The following is a 15,418-nucleotide window of genomic DNA, read 5'->3' as shown; positions in this document are numbered from 1 at the left end:
AGTCCTTACTGGAGTGAGGGACCGAGTCCGTTGAGTCTGCGAACAGCTTTTGTGTATCAAAGGAAAGGTCCACGATCTTCGCCTGTAGGTCCCTCGAGATACCCGACGTCTGGGGCCAGAATTCTCTACGCATGACCACTGCTGTAGCCGTTGAATGTGCCGCCGTGTCCGCCACGTCCAGGGCAATCTGGGCTCCCGTCCGCGATGCTGCATAGCCCTCTTGAACAATCGCCTTTAACACCAGCTTTTTGTCTTCCGGAAGTGAATCCATGAGGGGAGTAAGCCCGGAGTAATTATAAAAATTATGATTTGCTAGGTGTGCCCATAATTTGTCATTCTCAATCGTAGGATAGGAGAGGAATATACCTTCCTGCCAAACAGCTCTAGCTTCTTAGCATCCTTGTCCGATCCACCGATTTGTACTGAGAAGCCTTTGACCGCTGCTGGGACGACCCAACCACCAAAGGATTTGGTTGTGGGTGACTGAAGAGAAACTCCATGCCCTTTGCTGGGACAAAGTATTTCTTATCCGCTCTCTCATTCGTAGGCGGAACAGAGGCCGGAGTCTGCCATATAGTAATGGCTGACTCCAGAATGGCTTCGTCCAGCGGAATAGCAATTTTGGATGAAGCCAGAGGTCACAAATTTTTCAGGAGTTTGTGATGTTTCTCCTGCACCTCTGCCATTTGAATGTCATGCGTGAAAGCCACCCTTTAAAACAGCTCCTGAAACTGTTTAAGGTCATCCAGGGGGCAGACATCCCCAGGGGCCATGGCCCCGTCTGGGGAGGATGAGGAGGAACCCCTAAGGTAAACCTCCCTCGAACCCTCGGGTTCCCACGGGCGATGACACACTTGCTCGCTGGAGGACTGTGAAGGAAAGTCTCGGGGTTCTAAAATTAACTCCCCTTGAGACAACTGTGTTTCCGTCCCCGATCGGGAGTGCCCACGGGGGTACTGAGCAGCCGGGGGGGGGGGACCTGCCCCTGGGTGCAGGCCTGTGGTTTGTCTGTGTCCAGCATGATAGGACGACCATGGCAGCATGGGCAAGGGTCCGGGGATGGAGACCTGGACCACTCACGGGGTGTGTACCCCCAATGTCTGGGAGAGCAACACCTCCACGACGACACCGATAGAGGTGAAACTGGTTTGTGATAGTACTCCAGGAGATCCAATCCCAGAAAATGGTGAAGGTGGCCCAAGCCATGGTGACATTGGTTGGAGGAATGGAGAAGGAGAAGGAGGTGTTTTGGTTTTTTTTTCCTTTTTCCCCTGATGGGCCAGTGGAGACACAGGCCTTCGGTGCGGCATGTGTATCACAGGGGGAGGGCTTGGTGCTAACAGCAGCGCAGCCCTGTCCAGAGATGGACTGAGGTGCCGGGTTTTTGACGTTGCCTTGCCCCTCTGCTGCGGGGCCGGCAGCACCCCCTCCCGTGCCGGGGATCTCGGCCCCGCCGTCAGCGCCGCGCTCGGCACCATCAGCTGCGGTGCTGCGCGGGTATCCCCCTCCGGTGCCTGGCACCCCTGTACCGCTGGTGCCATGGGGGTCTGTGCTGCCTGTGACGGTGCCGCCACCTGAGTATGCGGTCGGTAGCTGTGTGCTCCGCTCGTCCTGCTCACTGCAGATGCACGGCAAGGATCAAGCCAGGGAGAGTTCCCTCCGTTTCTGCACTGAGGGTGGGGGCGGTCAGAGCACAGTGAGAATGCGGCCGGGTAGCCTGTAATTCCCCCAGGCGTCGGATGCCTTTGCTATGCCCCACGGAGGCCAGCATAGCTTCACGGCATGACTCACGCTGTGTAAAACCTGAAGAGGCCATTGTGGTGAGTCCTTTATTGTTAAGAGGGTACTTAGCACTTAATCTGTGCCTTTCCACCCCAAAGAGTGATCAGCGGCTTGCGGCAGCGGGTGGCCTAATGGCCTTCACGTCCACTCTTTTCTTCTCCGCTCCTCTCTGTTTCCTTTTTTTTTTTCTGGTATTCTCTTTGTCTTTGCTTTCTCTCCTTTTTTTTTTAATAACCGAAAAACAACAAATCACACGTGGGGGGAAAAAAAAAAACCACTAAGTAATCTGACTCTGGCCTTAGCCTGAGTGGATTCCGTCTGCAGCCGATGGCGGTTGAGAAGCAACTGGCGGGGACCGGATCGTGCATGTGGCCGGAGGCGCGCAGGGGGGCGGTGCGCGCCAGCGCATGCGCAATCCAGGAGAAACTGCTAGAAGATTTCCGATCTGCGGCACCGGGCGAGCCCAACACCTATTGTGGAGCACCCAAGGGGACCACTCGAAGAAGAATCCCAGTTTTTAGAGGTACAACTTGTATTTAATGCACATGAAACAGACTCAACAGGCTCCCCCTGGAAAGCCCTACAACCTGGTAGGTTAGGACACTCATTTACAAGGGAGGAGGACCCAAGTTCAAGTTGCTGCTTTGAGTCTTAAACCTAGGACATCCTGGTGAGTGCCCTAGAACAATATAGTATAAAGGAACCAAATCACCACTTCTTCATCTTTGGATGAGTTTGTCAACGGTATTTCTAAATTGCCCTTCCTTTTTTTTTATTTTTTAATTAAAAGTTAAATTACCCAAAAGCCAAATTAACCATTTTAGTCCAACAGAATGTTTTGTTAGACCCAAGGCAATTTTTAATTCCTCTTTTGCTGAAGGAATTTAAAAAGGTTGGTTTCACATTGATCTGAAACCATTCTTTTCCATTTTTTGTTTGGCCAGCAAGCAGAAAAATCAGTTATTCAATTGTTCTATTGTCAGTTTTCCTTCCTATGACTCATGTGGGCTGAGAGCCATTTTGGGTTCCACCTCAGCCCAGCACTGAGGTTTTATGGGAATTTTAGTAACTATCAGAATGAGGAAATTTAAAGTCATGTTTTCAAATGTATTGATTTAATATTTCTAACTTGCACTAGTTCAGAATAAGGAATATCCCACACTAAGACAGGGTTAGAAAAAAGAGAAATTTAAATGTGGAGGGGGAAAAGAGACTACTTGCCCAGTTCAGCTACACTAAAGAGGCAGGAAGGAATGAAGAATTGAAAAGCTGATAAACTACATACATTTCTTAACAGACAAAGTTTTGGGGGTTTTATCTGTGGTTTAAAGCAAGTTTAAGCTACTCCTTGTTTGCCCGGTTTTTGGAATTTCGCAGAAGTATGCCTAGTACTAACTGGCTGTACATTAGCTGCGGTAGAAAAACACTCCATGCAGAGGTATGTGCCCATCTAAGTGAGAAGCTACGTTTTGTTTGCATTCCCCACCTCAGCTTTTCAGTTCCCTGAAGTCACAAGACTGGCCATGTTCCCAGCCAGCCCTGAATGAAGGAATTTGCCTGACTGGGGAGGCCCCTGCCTCTTGAACTCCAGCCTAATGCCCCTCTCCACTGCTGACTCTGCTTCCAGTCTGGCTGGCCACTCTGCCTTTGGCACCTCTATATCCCACCCTGATCAGCACTCTGACCATTGGTCTGGGTGGGTGTCTGGCCCCAGCCCCACTGCAGCCCGAGTCCAGCTCCAGCTGGGCTGCCAGACACCAGATGCTGGCCCCACAGACACTAATCTCATCAGGCTCCCAGCTCAGCAGTGATCCCAGCAGGACTCACAGCCCTTGACCCTCCTGCCACTAGGCTCATGTACCAAGGGCTCTCAGATCCTTGAACTGGATGTCACGGGACCAGAAAGTCCTGGATTTGGGAAGTGCAACATGTACAGAGGTGTTTTCATAAATACACAGACCAAAAGCTAAAATTATTACAAACCTGATATGCTACAGCTCATACAGCAGATGGGGACAGATATAATAAAAAGAAATATGGATAGGTGAGAGTCACGTGGATGGTTCAAACCTGACCAACTATGGGACAGAAAACCATGGGACATGGAAGTGGAGTACAAACAACTGGCAACCACCAGCTCAAACTTAATTTTGCTTCATAAAACTTGAAGAAACACACCAATGGTCAAAGTCATCAGTCACAAATTATAAGATCCCATTTCCTATTCAAATGCTCAACATTCAATAATCTCCCCCCCTCCAGCAGCAGCAAGCCCCCAGATATCTTAGCCACCGAGGGAGACTTCCCCCCCGTGGTTGCAACCCCTGAAATTCTTTCCACTGTGCACAAGCTAGGACATGGTGCTGCCTGGCAGCCTGGTCAGCACGGAATGGCAGGCACACCCATTTATTGGGTTGGAGGCTATGCATGTGATGTGGCTGAGCACAGGAAAGACCCCAACTGCATGGCACCTGTGGGGGAGGAAGGGAGGTTCGTGCACAAATGTAAACTGCTGAGAAGAATTTCTCAGCATCTTATGCAAGCATGACTCCCCCCAAGAGACTTGTTGCCAGACGGTGCGGCAGGGCAGTGGGTGGCTGCCGGGAAGTGCAGAAAAAAATAACAAGTGTAGAGATAAAACCACAAATGCCATGCTGGGGATATTTGTAATGGGTAGATGCGCTCACAGAGCTAATAGCAAAGACAGAAAGACATTTCTCAGGCTCTCATACAAACATCACCCCACAGCCACAGGCTTCCTGGTCCCGATTTAAAATTCATGGTCTTCCTGTTACCTAATTCCTGCTAATCTGGAGAGCAGAGGCTAGAAGGGAGCAGTGAGGGACATTGTGGGTTAAATACAGGGCACCTCTGGAGGCTAACTAATTCGATTTTAAGATGTGGCACTTCCACACTGGCCTTTAATCAAACTTTTGAATTCAAGATTGACACTATAGCCATCAGGTAACAACAGTATTGTAATCTCGATATTAGTGCTCCCTAAATCAAGCTAATGGTATTTACAGTGAACATAGTCATATGGTAATGTTGCACTAACTGCCTTAAATTTAAATTTATCTCCTAATGTAGACACACCCTAGGATTGTTAGAGATTGTAAAGAGAGAAATGTTATATTGAAGCATTAGCTCAACTCTACTGGTACACTTCCAACCTCAAGGTTTTTTTCCACAATTTTTTTTCTCTTAAAATCAGAATACAAGGCACTTACAGGAAGAAAGCAGAATTAAGTTCAAGGTCATGCTTTCTATATGAGAATAAAGGACACAGAGGATGACTTTTTTAAAATTATTTTTAAATGGTGACCTGGCTGATTTTACCCATAACATTTTTAGCTGGCTATCGTCTGGAGTCACACTCTCACACAGGTGAAGACACCTCTTTTGGATGTACCCTGCTTATCTCAGGACAACTCTTACTTTCTGAATAGAATCACTTCCCTGTCAAAAGGGGACAAAGTCAAAACAGCATAATGCTTTCCTGTACCTGTAGCAGCTTGTCATAACGTTCTGCAGACATAAGAAAGCGTCCATCTTCGAGCTGCATTTCTCTGTTCTCCAACAAATTGTTTAACACAGGCAAGACATTCCTCTCTGCCTTCTCCAAACCTTCCAAGACAAGGATTCTGCCTTCTGTAGCTGCCCGGACTGCACACTTTTTCACCAAAAATTGAAACAAAATACACAATGTTGCATTTGAAATCCATCTGAAAATGAAGGGCCTAATTCTCTATGCATTCCAAACATCAATACCGAAGTAATCTGAGCCAGTGGGATTTAGGATAGTAGTAAATACTGTTTGCATTAGTAAGTATTGGAGGGATCTCACCCTTACATAACAATTAATTGAACACATTTTTCTGTAGAAAGAACAGTCGCCGTAACTGTTTCTCTAAGAAACTAAGCCAAGAAATAAAACAGCATCAAAACAAACAATGGAAATTGATCATACAATACATTTTTTTTTAAAAATCTAATAATCTAAAACTAAATATTAAAAGTTAAAACAATAAAAAATTCCAAATAGGGTTAACGTGTTCCATGTTCACAAAGCATAGCTTTGCTACACCAAAAGGTAGGGAAGACAAACACATCTGACAGTTACATTGGGTGGTGCCTCACTGTATGCAAGCAGTCCCATTGAAATCAACCACCCTTATGCATACAAGCTAGTAATTCAAGCCAGAGACAGCACAATGCTAGATACCTGTCTGCTGAACTGGACAGTGAAATGTTGTGTCAGTGAAATGTATTTTAAGTCACTACTCAAGGAGCTAACAAAAATCAGTTAACTGAAGATATTTTGAATGCCTTTTAAAATGTAAAATACTTTGAAAATATAAATAGTCAATATTTGGTGTTAGGTATTCAAATTTGCCAATGAATATTTAGTATTTTGGATGCTTTTGATATTTTCCCTGCATTTTTCATTTACTTTTAGCTTGCTCAAGAACTCTAGACCAAAGATATTTAGAAGTTTAAAAAAAAAGTAGAAAATTCAATATTATTTTTACAATACTCCCACGTTTATAAACTGAATCACCAGTTTCATGACAGTATAACTATATCTCTACTCTGCTGCTCCAGTTTTAGACCAATGCAACTAGATTAAAACCAAAGGTTGATTGCTTATCCTGTGGCAAAACAGAAATAATACAGTGATGACTCAAGCCCAATAACATTTTATAGCAACATATTTAGAAGACATCAACAACAAGATACTTAAACTATTAACTGAAATACTCTGCTCCTAAATGTAGAGAAAAATATTCAAAACATTTGGGGATAGTTTGGAACACTTTCTGAAATTGAAGCCTGCCTCATAATGATGTTCTCTTATCCAGATTTCACAATAGTTTAGTTTGGGGGATTGTTTATTGTTGGATATTGATTTATAGTACACAGTTTGAGACATATTCAAAAAACTGATCCTTAATGCTGTAATTGCCTCCACCCTCCTCAATGCTCATCATCTTAGTTTCTATGAACTTAGAGCACTTCATATTCAAATATTCCAAATTACTATCCTGAATTCTAATACTAAACTATTTAAAATAACTGATTTACACGACAGAGCTACTTATCACCCATGTTTAGAAAGTAAGAACAGAGCCTGGTTTAGGCACAGGCAGCCTCTTACAGAACCACAGCAAAGAGCTTTTTCCTTAAAGCACTTTCCCATATAGACACAGCTAGAAAGGAAAGATTACCAAAGTCCTTTCCCAGAATCTCTTCAAAATATCCTCAGGAGTACTTTAAGTCCTCCCAGCATCAAGCCTTTTGTCAAATAAGAAAGGGAAATAGAGGGAGAGTAAAGCAAGGAGCAGGAGGTGAAGTAGGAGAGCAGGTAAAAACAGGGAGAGAAGACAGAGGAGTGAACTGGAAGAGAAGGCAAGAAAGGAAAGAAATAAGAAAACCAAGAAGTAAAAGTAGGAAAAATTGGAAATCAGAAGAGTTGGCAACTGGAAGAAAGTGGAGAGGCTAAGAACTGGGTGAGAAAGACTGAAATGAAGAGAACTAAGCGAAAGGCATTTAGAAGCAGCAGCACAGACAACAAAAATCAGAATGAAAAATGGAAAGCAAAACACAACGGAGATGAAAAGGCGGCAAGGGACACGATACAGCAGGGAGAGAGAAGGGCCCAAAACCAAGCAAGATGCAATCACATGTGGGTGTGTAGCATTGTGGATACGCTAGGAATCACAATGCAGGCCTCTCACAACAGGCAACTCATTGAGCAATTCCACCCTGAAAAGACCGACTCCATTGTCTCAGTTCTATTTATGCACAGAAGAGTTAAAGTTCAAGGAGCAGCAGTGCAAGCACCTCATATTACTAATAACTTAGTATATCTAAAACTGTTTGGGTCGATGAACTTCAGTGTGGAAGATGATTTCTTCTGAAATCCTCCACTTTTCTGATAAGATTACAAATAATTGCAATGGGTATTTTATAGTATATGTCCACAGGCTCATTTTGCAAAGGTTAGGAAATCATCCGATACTAAGGACTCCTGAATACTATCCTCTATAAACTGGATTGAAGCCAGTGACTTAGAGGAGAGAGGCAATCTGGATATCCTCGTACCTGCCTGCAAATTAAGTCCCCTTCTCTTGCACCTGCAAATAGATTCTATAGAAATTTCTGATTGAGTATCTAGCTTGAAAATAAACATCTGAGGAATATGAAATGAAACTAGCAAACAACCAGCATCCCTCATGTTATTTTCCTTTAAATTGAATCAGTAAGTGGACATAAATTAATGACTTTCAAAAGCAAAAGATTTCTAAATTAGCTTTATTCTGCTGACCCAGAGCAAAAGCTCATTTTTAAAACACCACCCCGACATACCTCAAAATGTCCTCCTATCTCCTACCCTCCCTCTCCAACTATACACTTCTTGTATCAAAATTATTTTTTTATTGCAATAATATTGAAAATTATTTTGATATTCTTTTTGAGGGAAATAAATGGTCACGTCAGTAAAATTCTCCAACTGGCTTAACCGTCAGACTTTAATCTCCAAAGGTGTCTATCCAAGAACTTGCTTGAACAAAATGCTCCTACTTTATGTAAATAGGAGGTGCGAACAAAGGTAAAGTAAACTTCAACAATCTACTAGTTTGCTAACTTAGTAGGAATCCACACACTATAAAGCTATAAAGATTTTATGACTGAGTTTTGCTAGTCAAGGGAAAATACACAAACTGGTCATTACAGTTTCAAAATATTTTGAATATCCATAGTACCTTTTTGCCTTAGTTAAGACATGTAATACTTATGTAGATTTGCAGAATTTATAGCCTACCAATATCAGTGCAAATTCATTGTAAGGGTTAAACATGAAAGGAACCTATGTTTTTTCTTGCATATTGGCTACGTCTACACGTGAAGCCTACATCGAAGTAGCAACATCGAAATAGGCTATTTCGATGAATAACGTCTACACGTCCTCCAGGGCTGGCAACGTCGATGTTCAACTTCGACGTTGCGCAGCACCACATCGAAATAGGCGCTGCGAGGGAACGTCTACACGCCAAAGTAGCACACATCGAAATAAGGGTGCCAGCACAGCTGCACACAGGGTCACAGGGCGGACTCAACAGCAAGCCGCTCCCTTAAAGGGCCCCTCCCAGACACAGTTGCACTAAACAACACAAGATCCACAGAGACGACAACTGGTTGCAGACCCTGTGCCTGCAGCATGGATCCCCAGCTGCAGCAGCAGCAGCCAGAAGCCCTAGGCTAAGGGCTGCTGCCCACGGTGACCATAGAGCCCCGCAGGGGCTGGAGAGAGAGCGTCTCTCAACCCCTCAGCTGATGGCCGCCATGGCGGACCCCGCTATTTCAAAGTTGCGGGACGCGCAATGACTACACGGTCCCTACTTCGACGTTGAACGTTGAAGTAGGGCGCTATCCCCATCTCCTGATGAGGATAGCGACTTCAACGTCTCGCTGCTTAACGTCGAAGTTAACTTCGAAATAGCGCCCGACGCATGTAGCCGTGACGGGCGCTATTTCGAAGTTAGTGCCGCTACTTTGAAGTAGCGTGCACGTGTAGACACGGCTATTATGAGCAGGTGCATGACAGAATCACTAACTTGGACGAATGAGCAGGCTACCATTGAATAATAGGCTCAGAATCTTAATAAGAAACATTTGCTACATAAAGTGTTTTTAAAATTGAAAATGAGTCTGAAGTACCAAATTTTAATAATGAATTAAAATTCTGTGTATAACTTCTTCTGGACATAGCAAATTACTTAAAATTTTCCTTAAATATATTTCTCAATATATAACATAACTTTAAATATTATTGCTATATCTTATTTTACTTCTTATCTTGTATTATAATTTTACTTACTATCCATTTGTCTGCCTATTGCTAATATATTAGCAATATATAAAGTAGTTCTAGTGCATCCATCACTATAAGATGTGTTAATTTTATCACTATCCTATTCATCAGACAATGTTCCCTATAGATTTCCACAGCAAAGCTACGCAATATTAGAAACCTCTCTCCAAAATCCTGTGAAAGATGCACACAGCATTTTATCTAATCTCTAGATAATTCACTGAAAGTAGTATTAACATTATATCCAATGAACGCTACTCCGAAAACTGAGAAAGCTATAAATCTTCTTTTAAAAAATGTTTATGCATTCTGGTGGCTTATAAGTAGAGTCTTTTTAATAAACCACATACACTGCAAAACAACCTTTTAATCATTATTTCAGTTTTCTCTCCATGAATATATGTGTTCTAGCTTCCAAAAAATCTAAAAATAAAAGGGGGAGGAGAGAGGGACAGTAAAAGTTTGCAATCTCTCTCTGAAGATCTTTTAAAAGATGTTTCCAACTAACTGTCTATAGTACATATATAATAAAAATACTGAGATTGTTGTGGTTCCTCAGCCTCCTGCCAGGCTCACTGTAATATTTGTTAAACACGTTCAAAATAAAATATCAATCATGAGGTTTTAAAACTATGCAACAAATCATCTTGACAATCTGGAGATTTGGAATTCTTGTTACAAGGGTGAGGGGAATTAGTGAAATGTTTGTCTTTAGGTTCGTTGTAGATGTAGCTAGGGTCTATTTTGCTAATCTGGTAGAAATGAGTGCTTTCCTTCCAACCACCCACCTGTGCCCAGAAGCAATGACAGCATGGTTACCGGGATACCTGCTTTGGAGGATAGACACTGTAAAGATTCAGTGGGTAAAACAGGCTGATTTGTTGTGTGAAAGAAGAAAACTTTATTAAAATGTTATATTGTTGGTACTGGCTTATAGAAGAAATATGTTATGGATATTGCTTATTACCCTCTATGCCGCACCTTTAAAGTCATGAATTCTTAAAAACAAAAATCCCAGAACCTTGTCTTTAATCTCACAACTCTGTCTTACTTTGTACTGATCTCCAAACGATCAATGCAAAGTAAGACAACTACAAGACTCTGTGAATCCTGCTATGACATAAACAGTGGGCATGGAGCAAACTACATTGTGACAAAATCCATGAACTGTAATTTGTAAAGAGGTAAAGCTAGTGAATGTAATCAGCTGTCGCAGGATGTTGAAAAAAAAGGAGGGAATGGAGCTGTAAGCTGTTAGGTAGCTTAGTTTATAAGAAATATATTAGTAATTATAAAAACTTAAAAAGGTGATGAAAGCACCTCATAAAGGCTACATATACTGTAGAGAGTTTTAAGTATCAGAGAGGCAGCTGAGATAGTCTGTATCTTCAAAGACAACAAGAAGTCCTGTAGCACTTTATAGACCAACAGATCATAGAATCATAGAATGAAAGGACTGGAAGGGACCTTGAGAGGTCATTGAGTCCAGACGCCTGCCCTCATGGCAGGACCAAATACTGTCTAGACCATCCCTGATAGACATCTATCTAACCTGTTCCTAAATATCTCCAGAGATGGAGATTCCACAACCTCCCTAGACAATTTATTCCAGTGTTTGACAACCCTGACAGTTAGGAACTTTTTCCTAATGTCCAACCTAAACCTCCCTTACTGCAGTTTAAGCCCATTGCTTCTTGTTCTAGCCTCAGAGGCTAAGAAGAACAACTTTTCTCCCTCCTCCTAACAATACCCTTTTAGATTCCTGAAAACCACTATCATGTCCCCCGTCAATCTTCTTTTTTCCAAACTAAACAAGCCCAATTCTTTCAGCCTTTCTTCATAGGTCATGTTCTCTAGACCTTTGATCATTCTTGTTGGTCTTTTCTGGACCCTTTCCAATTTCTCCACATCCTTCTTGAAATGCGGCGCCCAGAACTGGACACAATACTCCAACTGAGGCCTAACCAGAGCAGAGCAGAGTGGAGTGGAAGAATGACTTCTCGTGTCTTGTTTACAACACACCTGTTAATGCATCCCAGAATCATGTTTGCTTTTTTTGCAACAGCATCACACTGTTAACTCATCTTTAACTTGTGGTCCACTATAACCCCTGGATCCCTTTCTGTCACACTCCTTCCTAGACAGTCACTTCCCATTCTGTATGCATGAAACTGATAGTTCCTTCCTAAGTGGAGCACGTTGCATTTGTCTTTATTAAACTGTATCCTGTTTACTTCAGACCATTTCTCCAATTTGTCCAGATCATTTTGAATTTTGACCCTATCCTCCAAAGCAGTTGCAACCCCTCCTAGCTTGGTATCATCTGCAAACTTAGTAAACGTACTTTCTATGGCAATATCTAAATCATTGATGAAGGTATTGAACAGAACTGGTCCCAATACAGACCCCTGCGGAACCCCTCGTTATATCTTTCCAGCAGGACTGAGAACCGTTAATAACTACTGTCTGGGTATCCAGCTAGTTTTGCACCCTCCTTATAGTAGCCCCATCTAAGCTGTATTTGACTAGTTCATTGATAAGAATATCATGTGAGACCATATCAAATGCCTTACTAAAATGTAGTTATACCACATCCATCGCTTCTCCCTTATCCACAAGGATCGTTATCCTATCAAAGAAAGCTATCAGATTGGTTTGACATGATTTGTTCTTTGCAAATCCATGCTGGCTGTTCCCTATCAGTTTACCACCTTCCGAGTGTTTGCAGATGATTTCCTTAATTACTTTTCCATTATCTTTCCTGGCACAGAAGTTAAACTGACTGGTCTGTAGTTTCCAGCGTTGTTCTTATTCCCCTGTTTATAGATGGGTCTATATTTGCCTTTTTCCAGCCTTCTGGAATCTCTCCTGTCTCCTGATATTTTGGAGCATCAGCTTTTGTGGGCAAAGACCCACTTTGTCAGATGCATGAGTGGGGGGGAGGGGGTTCCAGAGAAGGGTCTAAATTTATAGGCTTATGAAAAGGAGGGAATCCCAGTCCAAAGGAGAATGAGAGCTGACAGGGTCAATTCAGTCACAAAGAATGTGGCCCATTATCCGATGCTAATGTGGAGTTGTGAACATCAAGAGAGGAGAAACTGCTTTTGTAATTGGCCAACCACTCCCAGTCTCTATTTAATTCTTGGTTGATGGTGTCAAATTTGCAAATGAATTGAAGCTCTGCAGTTTCTCTTTGGAGTTTATTTTTGAATTTTTGTTGTAGGACTGCTACTTTTAAATCTGTTACTGACTGTCCAGGGAGACTGAAGTGTTCTACAGGTTTTTTTATGTTAACATTCCTGATATCTGATTTGTGTCCATTTATTTTTTACATAGAAACTGTTCAGTTTGGCCAACCTATATTGCACTGGGGCATTGCTGGCACATGATGGCACACACTATATTAGCAAATGTGCAGGTGAATGAGCCCCTGATGGTGTGGTTGATGTGATTAGGTCTGTGATAATGTTGCTGGTGCAGATATGTGAGCAGATTTGGCAGCGAGTTTTGTTGCAGGGATTGGTTCCAGGTTTAGCGTTACTGCGGTGTTGTCTATAGTTGCTGATGAGAATTTGTTTCAGGTTGGCGGGCTGTTTGTAGGTGAGGACCAGACCGCCTCCCGAGGTCTGTGAGAGTGAAGGATTGTTGTTCAGGATGGATTGTAGGTCACTGATGATGCACTGGAGAGGTTTTGGCTGGGGGCTGTACATGATGGCCAGTGGTGTTCTGTAGTTTTTCTTGTTGGGGCTGTCTTGTAGCAAGTGGCTTCTGGGTACATATCTGGCTCTATCAATCTGTTTCTTCACTTCCTCAGGTGGGTATTATAGTTTCAGGAAAGCTTGGTAAAAGTCTTGTAGGTGTTTGTCTCTGTCTGAGGGATTGGACCAAATGTGGTTGTACCTTAGTGCTTGGCTGTAGACAATGGGTCATGTGATGTGCTCTGGATGGAAGCTGGAGGCATGCAGGTACGCATAGCGGTCCGTGGGCTTATGGTATGGGGGGTGTTTATGGGACCACCACTTATTTGCACAGTAGTATCCAGGAAGTGGAACCTTCCACTTGTGTATCTGATGAAGCAGGTCTTTGCCCACAAAAGCTTATGCTCCAAAATATCTGTTAGTCTATAACGTGCCACAAGACTTCTTGTTGTCATTAGCGAGTTTTGTCAACAAAACCCCAGTTCTGTCAACAAAAACTGTGGAGCATCCACACTAAAAATGTGTTCCTGCAACAGTAAATAGACAGAACACGGCACTTTTGTCAACAGACAACTGCCTCCAGTGATATTGGGTGTATTTTAGTATCTGGGTTAAGGCTGAGAGAATAACTAGCAAGATTTTGAGGGACAACGGAAAGAATTGAGTTTGTTTAGCTTGTAACAGATAAGACTGAAAGGGGACATCATATCAGCTTTATAGTATCTAAAAGATTGTTAGAAGGAGGAAGAAGAAAAATTATTCTCCTTAAACTCTGAGGGTAGGACAAGGAGCAATGGGCTTAGACTGATGCAGTATGGAAGATTTAGGATTTACAAAAACTTCCTGTCAGGGTGGTGAAACACTGGAATAAATTGCCTAGGGAACTTACAGAATCTCCATTGTTGGAGATATTGAAGATGAGATGAGATAAACATCTGTCAGGGATGATCTAAATGGTGCTTGGTCCTGCTGTGAGGGCAGGGGACTGCACTTGACTTCCTGAAGTTCCTTTCAATTCTAGTGTTTTCTATTAAGCTTTTGTTTAATAATAGTACTCTCATGGCTCAATTTTTAGGTGATGACAAAGAGTCCAGAGTATTTCACACAATATTATCCAGATTTAATGAGAGCCGCAAATTAAGGCATATCCACTCTATAATGGAAAGTCAACTTAAGTTACGCAGTTCTACCATAATAATGCAGTAATAGTTACGCAGCTAGAGTTGACATACCTTAATTTGGGCTTCAGTGCCATTTCCGCTAAGGGAGGTCAACAGGAGCTTGTGCTCCTGTTGACTTCCTTTACTTACTCCTAACAGCAGGCAGGAGTACCAGCGTCAATGCAGAAGTCCTATAAATTCGATTTAGCACATCCTTTCTAGGTGCACTAAATCTAACTCAGGAAAATCAACCATGGTAGGGTCAATCTTCCCTGTAGTGATGTATCCTTAGTTAGGGTAATGAAGATTTAGCAAGGATCCACAGGTTGGTACTGGCATAGCAATTAATTCACAATTAAATGGCAGATCAAGAGACAATTTGCATAAGAATTTCAAGAAACTGTGTTGTTCTTGCCCAAATCTTTTTACTGCAGTACATAATACTTTGTGCTATATGCAGTCAAACTTATGCAATCATCTCAACTCTTTCATGTGATTAACTCCACATCTGATTTCATTTTTCTTAATTAGCTTTTTTATCTTTTCTGATTAAGAGAAACGGAAGTCAGCTCTCTGTGGTGCTATCTTCAGGGACTTCTTGTCACATTCATTTTCTAGACTGGATAGTTTAACTGTCATTTCTGTCACTTTTCACATTTAACTGATTATTACAGTAAATCTTGAAACCTACGGCAGAAAATCCTCTGTTTTTCGACTGCTTAGGCAATCAGAATTATGCAAATAATTTATTTTACAACTTACGATGCAGGTGATACATAAGGACACAAACCTACTGTATTTAAAATACTGTGTTCACATATTTTGCATATGTCCCAGACTTTATGGCTAGCTATGTATTTCCACACACAAAATGGACAATGATATACACAATTACTCCTTCT

The 15,418-nt window shown here is 42.3% G+C and overlaps 1 protein-coding gene across 6 annotated transcripts in view; it reads right to left on the bottom strand.

Moving 5' to 3' along the window:
* Nucleotides 1–15,418, bottom strand: part of VWA8 (von Willebrand factor A domain containing 8) — a 279,042-nt gene that overhangs the window by 221,133 nt on the left and 42,491 nt on the right. For all 6 annotated transcript variants that reach the window (XM_074988426.1, XM_074988442.1, XM_074988464.1 and 3 more), the window contains exon 5: nucleotides 5,288–5,455. In XM_074988426.1, the coding sequence (XP_074844527.1) occupies nucleotides 5,288–5,455 (168 nt within the window). The remainder of the gene's footprint in view (nucleotides 1–5,287; nucleotides 5,456–15,418) is intronic.

This window comes from Carettochelys insculpta, chromosome 1 (assembly GCF_033958435.1).
Source record: "Carettochelys insculpta isolate YL-2023 chromosome 1, ASM3395843v1, whole genome shotgun sequence".
Classification (NCBI taxonomy): Eukaryota; Metazoa; Chordata; order Testudines; family Carettochelyidae; genus Carettochelys; species Carettochelys insculpta.
This window is presented reverse-complemented; position numbering and strand designations above follow the sequence as displayed.